The sequence below is a fragment of the Rhinopithecus bieti genome, unplaced genomic scaffold, assembly GCF_001698545.2.
Source record: "Rhinopithecus bieti isolate Rb0 unplaced genomic scaffold, ASM169854v2 scaffold_1557, whole genome shotgun sequence".
In the NCBI taxonomy this organism is placed as follows: domain Eukaryota; kingdom Metazoa; phylum Chordata; class Mammalia; order Primates; family Cercopithecidae; genus Rhinopithecus; species Rhinopithecus bieti.
The window spans coordinates 338,555-347,973 of record NW_016803512.1 but is presented as its reverse complement, the minus strand read 5'-3'; the positions used below and the strand labels follow the sequence as shown (position 1 = coordinate 347,973).

Genomic DNA, 9,419 nt, shown 5'->3' with positions numbered 1-9,419 from the left:
GCTACTCGGGAGGCTGAGGCAGGAGAATGGCATGAACCTGGGAGGCGGAGCTTGCAGTGAGCTGAGATCATGCCACTGCACTCCAGCCTGGGAGAGAGCAAGACTCCGTCTTAAAAATAAATAAATTAATTAATTAAATTAAATAAAAAATTAAAAAATAAAGAAATTAAAAGTAAAGCAATATCCCCTAATGGGTTCCTTAAAAATGAAGTTTCTCAAATATATTTCATGCTTGAAATCCCTCATTGCCCTGTGGAAAGGCAGCTTAAATAAGACACAACCTGTATAAACCAGTATCTGGTGCATTTAAACATTTCTGTTTCAAAACGGAGGCAGTTCCTCCATTACCAAAACTGTGAGCCCAAAAGCTGGTGTTCATATCGAACTTCAAGTCAATGCCAATTACAAGCAATACAAACCCTATGGACTGGTATCATGAAAACGGATGAATTCTAAACCCTGATATGATGAGTCAATTCCTTTGGAAAGCTGTTTGGGCCTTTCACTTAGGATAAGATTCAGATTTGATCAAATTACTTTACGATTTTCCTTTTGAAAAATACTCCTTCATTTATATAATGTCATGAGCAGACAAAACTGTACCACAGGTTATCTAGGAATAGACCCTTATTTTATTATGCATTCCAAATTAACCTACACTTGATGCATTTCATTGTTGTTGTTGTTAGTTTTGAGATAGAGTCTCGCTCTGTCACATGGGCTGAAGTGTAGTGGTGTGATCTTGGTTCACTGCAACCTCCTCCTCCTAGGTTCAAGTGACTCTCCGGCCTCAGCCTCCCAAGTAGCTGGGATTACAGGCATGCACCACCACGTCCAGCTAGTTCTGTAGTTTTAGTAGAGATGGGGTTTTGCCATATTGGTCAGGCTGGTCTCAAACTCCTGACCTCAAGTGATCCACCACATCGGGCTCCCAAAGTGCTGGGATTACAGATTACACCGTGCGCCACAGTGCCTGGTCCGCTTGCTGCATTTCTATGTACCACACTCATATAAGCTGTGAACCACAGCCGGCCCACTGTGAACCACCAGCATTTTGCAGTAGCTGTTTCCATTTGAACTTTGCATTTCAATAGCTACAGTACTTTGCATTTGGCAGTCAGCTGGGAGGAACAGGCCCTGCTTCTTCGGGCTGTTCTGTATGGCCGCAGGGTGCACCAGGAGAAATGCTTGGTTCAAGCAGGACTGAAGCAGGCTGAGTTCGCACCCAATGTCTGCGCTTAGCTACACTCACCTCAGAACCCCTGTGATCAGTTACTGCTGTCTCAAGGCTAAGGCCTGGCAGCCTTGGGAGGGAACACATCTGCAACATCTTTACATGGTGTAATAGACGGAATTGTGCCCCCCCAACAATGCTGAAAAACATTCATGTTAAAGTCCTAACCTCCCCAGGACCTCAGAATATGGTTGTATAGAGAGACAGGGTCTTTACAGAGGTACTTAAGTTTAACAGAAGTCACTGGGGTGCACTCTAATCCAATATGACTGGTGTCCTTTTAAGAAGAGGAACCTTGGGGCCAGGCGCGGTGGCTCTCGGCTGTAAGCCCAACACTTTGGGAGGCCGAGGCAGGCGGATCACTTGAGTTCTGGAATTCGAGACCAGCCTGGCCAACATCGTGAAACTCTGTCTCTGCAAAACCCTGTCTAATACAAAAATTAGCTGGGTGTGGTGGTGCACGCCTGTAGTCCCAGCTACTTGGGAGGCTGATGAAGAGAATGGCTTGAATCCGGGAAGCAGAGGTTGCAGTGAGCCAAGATTGTGCCATTGCACTCCAGCCTGGGCAACAGAGCAAGACTCCGTCTCAAAAAAAAAAAAAGAGGAACTTTGGGTGGGGTTCAGTGGCTCGTACCTGTAATCCCACTTTGGGATGCCTAGGCAGGAGGATCTCTTGAGGCCAGGAGTTCAAGACCAGCCTGGGCAAGTAGACCTTGTCTCTAAAAAAAAAAAAATTAAAAAGAGGAAATTTTGGACACAGACAGGTACGGAGAGAAGATGATGTGGAGCCAGGAAGAAGACAGCAATCTATACACCAAGGAGAAGGGCCTGGGACACATCCTTCCCTCCCAACCCTCGGAGGGAACCAATGCTGCTGACACCCTGATGCTGGACTTCTAGGTTCTGAATTGCAAGACAAAAAATGTCTGTTGTTTAAGCCACCCAGTCTGTGGTACTTTGTTACGGAAATTGTAGCACACTAAAACACAGGGTAAGAGACACCTGTTTCCAGAGGAATTCTAGAACTGGAATTCTCCTAGAACAAAAAACCACATGGTTCAATATACACAAATTGCAATCTCTGTAACTGTCTCCCTTCCTTTTCTGTCCAGATGACATCTGGACAGAAAATGGATAGAAAGTCTCTATCCATGATATCATCTTTACAGCCTAGTGAGCAACAGCCGGGCTCAGGGAGCCGGGCGCAGCTCCACTAGCCCCACCCACCATGCTGTTGGATGTTTGCACCCTGGGCAGTCTGGTTCCTTACCTCATTGTGCTTCTCCACCCTTCGGTTTCCTCATCTGCAATATGGGGGTAATACTAACACCTACTTCAGCGTGGCATTGTGAGAATTAAGGAGAGGTATATATGAGAGCTCTCATCACCTACTGTAATAATTTTATTACTACTCTGTTCCTAACCAGCCTCTTAAGAGAAATATACAAAAGCTTAGACACTAGGATTAGAAACGCTGAATTGAGGCCAGGCACGGTGGCTCACGCCTGTAATCCCAGCACTTTGGGAGGCCGAGGCAGGTGGATCACGAGGTCAGGAGATCGAGATCATGCTGGCTAACATGGTGAAACCCTGTCTCTACTAAAAAAAACAAAAAAAAAAAAAAAAAAAAAAAGAGCTGGGCGTGGTGGTGGGCGCCTGTAGTCCCAGCTACTTGGGAGAATGGCGTGAACCTGGGAGGCAGAGCTTGTAGTGAACCAAGATCATGCCACTGCACTCCAGCTTGGGAGACACAGCAAGACTCTGTCTCAAGAAAACAAAACAAAACAAAATTTGAATTGAAATATTAAAATACTAGAATTTGCCATATCAAGTTTTCCACTTAAAAGATGTGGACACTGATGGCCGGGCGCAGCTCACACCTGTAATCCCAGCACTTTGGGAGGGTGAGGTGAGTGGATCACGAGGTCAGGAGTTCGAGACCAGCCTGGCCAATATGGTGAAACCCGTCTCTACTAAAAATACAAAAATTAGCGGGGCGTGGTGGCATGTGCCTGTAATCCCAGCTACTCAGGAGGTTGAGGCAGGAGACTCTCTTGAACCCGGGAGGTGGAGGTTGCGTCACTGCACTCCAGCCTGGGCGACAGAGCGAGACTCTGTCTCAAAAAAAAAAAAAAAAAATGTGGACACTGAGGCTACATAAAAGTACAAAGACTTGCTCAAGGTCACCTTGATAAAAAGTGACGGGGCCAAGATTTAGACCTGGGCTCTGTAGCCCTGAGTGTGCACTGAACCACCAACCCGCAGTTCCACTGGGTGCCCTTTGCTCTTTCCCCCGGATGCCTCAGGCCCAGTCAGAGGGCTACGGAGGGAGTTGTGTCCCCCACATTCTTACGCGGAAGCCTTACTGTCAATGTAAGTGCAGTGAGAGCAGGGGTGTAACAGGTGATTAGGTTAGATGAGTCGCTAGGGTGGAGCCCTAATCTGATAGGACTGGTGGCCTCAGGAGCAGAGGACAAGAGGACTCTCCCTCCTCCTGCACGCATCAAGAAAATGTCTCTTGAGGACGCAAAGAGAAGAGGATGGTCTGCAAGCCGGTGAGAGGCCCGGCCCAGAACCCACCACACTGGCATCCTGATCTCAGACGCCCAGCCTCCGGAGCTGTGGGAAGATAAATCTCTGTTCTTTAACCCTGTGTCTGTGGGGCTTTGTTACAGCAGCCCAGCTGAGGAAAACAGCCACAGGGCCTGCAAAGCTGTGGGATGTGAGCACACGGCAGTGCGTTTGTGGCACCCAGACCCACATTCGTGCAATGGTGAAATTCAGTGAACAGAAGCTTGTGACAGGCTCCTTTGACAACGCTGTGCTTGCTGGGAACGGAGTTCTGGAACCAGGACCCAGCACTTTCACAGGCACACGCGTTCAGTGTTCAGTGTGCACTACAGTGATATCTTGGTGAGTGGCTCTGCAGCCTTCACTGTGAGAGGATGGACTTTAGCTAGCGGGGCATGCCTGAGCACACTCACTGGACACACGGCATGGGTCACCAAGGTAGTTCTGCAGAAGTGCAAAGTCAAGTCTCTCTTGCATGACCCTGAAGACTACATCCTCTCAAGTGCAAGCAAATATGAGATTAAGATTTCGCCAAATGGGAGAGAAATCAGCTGCAAGCCTTAAAGCCATTGTCTTGTCTCCAAGGACAGAAGTATCCGCCTGCAAACAAGACTTCATGGTGATGGCAAATACATTGTCTGTAGTTCAGCATTCGGTCTCTGCCAGCGGGACTCTGCCAACAGTTACGATATTCTCAGGGTCATCACGACTCCTGAGATAGCAAACATGGCCCTGCTTGACTTTGGAAATATTGTTGCCCTACTGTTTGACAGCTGCCACCTGTACATCATGGACTTGCAGACACAGAGCCTGATCCGTCGCTGGCCTCTTCCAGGGTATAAGAAATCAAAGACAGGCTCAAGCTTCCTGGCAGGTGATGCATCCTGGCTGAATGGACCGGATGGGCACAATGACACGGGCTTGGTCTTTGCCACCAGTATTCCTGAGCACAGTATTCACCCGGTGTGGAAGGAACACAGCTAACACCATGAGCCACCACCACGGACTGACTTTGGGTGCCAGGGCTGAGGGTTTTGGGTGCAACCTCTATGGCAGCTGACTGCATGAACCAAAGTTCTCACCTAATGGTATCACTCAGTGCACATCATTTATCTATGTTTGCCGGGGGGCCAGGGCTTGGGGTGGGGGAGAGCGTGTTTTATTGACACACATGTAGCATGTTAATGGGTACATCATGGACTTCATTTGTACAAGTTTTGTTGGTGATTGTAAAAGGATCCATTTCGGGTTCATCTTTCTTGACTGGAATATTGGTTTTATCTAAAGAAAGTTAAATGATTTGTCAATCTGCCGATTGATTGCCTGTGAAATCACATTGTCTGTTATTAAAGCTTTTCATCATTAAAAAAAAAATCTCTGTTCTTTGACCCTCTGTCTGTGGGGCTTTGCCATGGCAGCCCAGCTGAGGAAAACAGTCCCAGGGTCAGGGAACAACAGGACTTCTTCTCAGGGCAACCTTTTAAATGAAGTCCTGCACATTTTGTAAAAATTCTGTGCTACTTCATTGAGCCTGAGCAGCTGTATCAGGATGCTGTAAGAGGGCCCTATGGCCTGTGGGTGGGTGACCCCAGCAGGCATTCTCCCTGACCAGGGAGGCTGGAAAGGTGACTGCTTGTCCTGGTACAGCTCTGAGGAGGTCTGGCAACGTCTCTTCATCCAGACCCTGTTCCCTTTCTTCATCCTTGAAGTTCTAGCCCAGGCTGCTTTTTTTTTTTTTTTTTGGTGGGGGGCGGGGCAGGGACAGGGTCTCACTCTGTTGCCCAGGCTGGAGTGCAGTGGCACAATCCTAACTCACTGCATCCTTGACCTCCTGGGCTCAGGGGATCCTCCCACCTCACCCACTCGAGTAGCTAGAACCACAGGCGTGCACCACCATGCCTGGTTAATTTTTGTATTTTTTTGTAGAGACAGGATCTTCTTTTTTTTTGGAGACAGAGTCTCGCTCTGTCGCCCAGGCTGGAGTGCAGTGGCCGGATCTCAGCTCATTGCAAGCTCTGCCTCCCATTCTCCTGCCTCAGCCTCCCGAGTAGCTGGGACTACAGGCGCCTGCCACCTCGCCCGGCTAGTTTTTTGTATTTTTTAGTAGAGACAGGGTTTCACTGTGTTAGCCAGGATGGTCTCTATCTCCTGACCTTGTGATCCGCCGAGAGGGGATCTTGCTATCTTGCTCAGGCTGGTCTCAAACTCCTGGGCTCAAGTGATCCTCCCGCCTCAACCTCCCACAGTGCTGCGAGTACAGGCAGGAGCCACTGCGCCTGGCTTGCTTCCTTCTTGGCTGATGGGTCTACCAGCACCAGTCCATGCGGAGGCAGCAGCACCGCTGGTGTTCATAGCTGGAAAAGCTGGCCCCAGTGCAGTGGATCACGTGGCAGCTGAGCGCTGGAGAGCGCAGTGAGAAGTCCAGGGGCCAACGGAGAAGCCTGCAGGGAGGTGACCCTGGGTCTTGGTGACAGCCGGGGCCCACATGCGTGCCCTGCTGCTTGGAGGAGCTCATGGCTCCCCTTGGGGGTATGAGGGCGCATGAGAGTGAAGGCTGGCAGGGCTGAGTGCATTGGGAGGCTCACCTCCCACACACACCCCACGTTGCTCCACACAGGACATTCCGGAAAGGATCAGGTGGCCTTCCCAGGTACAGACCCCATGCTTTTCAACATCCCTGTGCCAGAGTCCATGCTAGATGCACCGGTTCACCCACAAAACATGTTCCCAACAAAAGAGAGGGTGGAATATGTCTAACATCCCAATCCTGGCATCGGAAGCTTTGAGTCCAACCATTAAAAGAACCCCAGTAGAATGGTCTGGTTGTTAGATGTGGGGGCTAGTCTGGAGGCTATACTGAATGGCCCGGCTCTGGGGTTAGAAGTGTGGACACAAGCTGAAGGCAGCAGCTGGGATTTTAGTTTAACCTGTGTGCTTGTCAACGGCAGCACCTGCCGCTGAATCACAGACACGGTGTGAAGGCTGCAAGGGTTTTCTAGGCCACAGGCGTCTGAGCGGTATGGCCATGGGGCTGCTCCGTCTCTTTGCCTCTCTTCTCATCTGTGCGAGGTGCACTTTGGCCTTCTGCCCCTGCACAGGGCTGAATAAGTTACGGTGAATGTTCCCTCCTTCCTCCATCCTTGTTTCTGGGCCCCTCTGCTGCCTACTCTCCTTCTTTTCTTCTAACTCCTCAGCCACCCCCTCCCAGTCTCCTTACTTCTGCTCAGACCCTCATGTTGGGGTTCTTGGGGCTCCATCCTCACTGTCTGTCCACACTCTCAGCCCCAGTGAGCTCCTGTGTCCCACCTCTTTAAACACCACCATGGTGATCCCACCTCAGCTTTCTCTCCCACCCTGGCTTCTTCCCTCAACTCCAGGCTCACGAATCATGAAGCCTCTGCTTTCCTGCGTCCAAACCCGAACTCTTGGCTTCTGCCCTCCTTGACCTGCTCAGCTCTGTCTCTGGTTCTCATATTCTCAGGGAATGCCCCAGCAGCAAAGCCATTCTCCACGCCTCCAAGAGCCAAATCTCCATCAGCCTAAAATCCTGCCACCTCCCTCCCTTTCTCCTCCAGCCCCCTGCTCACAGGTGTGCGCGCCTCCCTCCTACAGGGTGAGGACCCCCCTGCCAGTCCCTCAGCTGCTGCCCCCACTTCCTGATGGTCTGTCCTCCAGGCAGGGGCAGTGGCTGCCTTGGTCATGCCAAGCAGGAGGCTGCTGAGTGCTGGGAGCTGTCAGGCTCATCCTGAACAGGGAAGGGCCCATCCACCTCCCAAACCCAGTTTACGCAGTCCTTTGCAATGTCAGGCTCAGGGCCTGGCACCAGCTAAACTCCCCACCCTTCCCACTGTTAAATGGATAGGAGCAGCGCTAGACCCAGCCTGTTGACTCCGGGCTTCCACCAGGATATGTGGTTCTGGCAGTAGAAACTATCGGGGCTTGGGAGAGGTGGGGGAAGAGAAAAAGGTGGCATGTTTCTTGCTTGCTCCCTCTGCCAGCCTTGTCCAAATCCCCCCAGCCACCCTAATCCAGCCTGTCTAATGGAACCCAAGCCGGCTCAGGCCCTCGTACGAGGAGCATGCTAATCCCTGTGGCTAGGAGCTCACCACCTGTCTCCAGGATGCCCTTTGCTCTCTTGGCATCAGAGAGCCAAATCCCGGGCCTCAGATAGGGGTGGTGATAAATGCGTCTTTTGGCCAAACCCCCTCACCTTGGCCTCCACGATGAGGTGGAGAGTTAGGTACAGAGAGCGTTGGCACAGTGTGCACCACAGCTCGAGTAGCTGCCTCAGACCCAGAGCCTAAGGAGACTTTATATGCAGCCAGAACAACCCCGCGGGGTTCCATCCTCCCATGCAATATGGGGAGTGGGAGCTGCAAGGACAGCCGGCCTCTCCCCTCCTTCTATCCAAGGCAGTGTGGGCTGGTTGTTTCATGCCATTCTGGGTGTGAATCCTGATGCCCACACTTGCCAGCTGCATGCCCTTGGGCAAGTCAACTCACTCCTCGAGGGCTGTTTCTCAACTGGAGGGTGTTGTAAGTTCGCTAATACTAAAGGCTTCTCCCTCCTGGTCCCTTCCTGCCCCTTGCTCTTTCTCCTCTTGCTCAGGCCCTCCCAGCTCAGGTAGCCCCGGCCCCCTGCACGGTTTTGCAAGGAGAAAGCTGGGGGAATACCTTAGGCTACTGCAGTCAAGAGCACTGGTGCCCAGGACAGAGAGAGACGGAAAAGGGGTCAGGGACAGAGAGAGAGGCAGAAAAAGGTTCAGGGACAGAGAGAGAGAATGGCAGGGAGAGACAGGAAGGCACAGAGACAGACAAGATTTCCAAGAAGAGGACAGAGGCAGAAAGCCAGGGAGAGACTGAGGAACAGAGACCTAGAAGCAGAAGACTGCGCTAGAGAGATGGACAGAGACTATGCATCAGACACAGCCCGAGAGACAGCCAGAGAGTCCGAGTCAGACACAAACCAAAGACAGGAAAACAGAAAACAGACCCAGAGATTAGGAGAGGGAGGGAAAGGAGATGCGGGGAGAGCCAGCACCGCCACCCCCCACACTCAGGAGGGGTCTCCACCCTCGGAGCCGCCCCTCATCCCTCCCTAGAATCCTTAAATCCTCTCTCGCTCGGGGCCTCGGCGGCATCTGTCACAGACTTGTCCTGAACCCACAGCGGCTGGCGCAGGTGACTGGCTGGGGAGGGAGCCGGGGTGTGCGCTGGGAATGGACCCCGAGGAAGAAGGACCAGGCTGTCGGGAAGTGGCAGGGCTGGAGGGGTGGAGGCAGTGGTCGGGCGGGACCCCGGGCGATAGGGTTCAGCGCTTTTAACAGAGAGACGGAGGCCTGGGCAGGCCGGCTGAGCGAACTCCCCCGAGCCAAAGTGGAAGGCGCTCCCCGAGAGCCCTCTCCCCAGGACCCCGGTGTCCCTCCCCGCGCCCCGAGCCGCGCTCTCCTTCCCCCAGCCCTCAGAGCGTTCCCGCCCCTCTGTCTCCCCGCAGCCCGCTAGACGAGGCGATGGCGCTGCCCCGGAGAGCCCGGGAGCCGCTGCTCGTGGCGCTGCTGCCGCTGGCGTGGTTGGCGCAGGCGGGCCTGGCGCGCGCCGCGGGCTCTGTGCGCCTG

General features: G+C 52.3%; 2 protein-coding genes across 2 annotated transcripts in view; both read left to right on the top strand.

Annotated features, from left to right (window-relative positions):
• Positions 1–4,789, top strand: part of LOC108539303 (uncharacterized) — a 28,953-nt gene extending 24,164 nt beyond the window's left edge. The window contains 2 exon segments of the mRNA XM_017887894.1: positions 3,910–4,053; positions 4,056–4,789. Coding sequence (XP_017743383.1) covers positions 3,910–4,053; positions 4,056–4,789 — 878 coding nt within the window.
• A 4,525-nt stretch (positions 4,790–9,314) lies between these two features.
• Positions 9,315–9,419, top strand: part of GRM6 (glutamate metabotropic receptor 6) — a 13,803-nt gene continuing 13,698 nt past the window's right edge. The window contains 1 exon segment of the mRNA XM_017887882.1: positions 9,315–9,418. Within this exon segment, the coding sequence (XP_017743371.1) occupies positions 9,315–9,418 (104 nt within the window).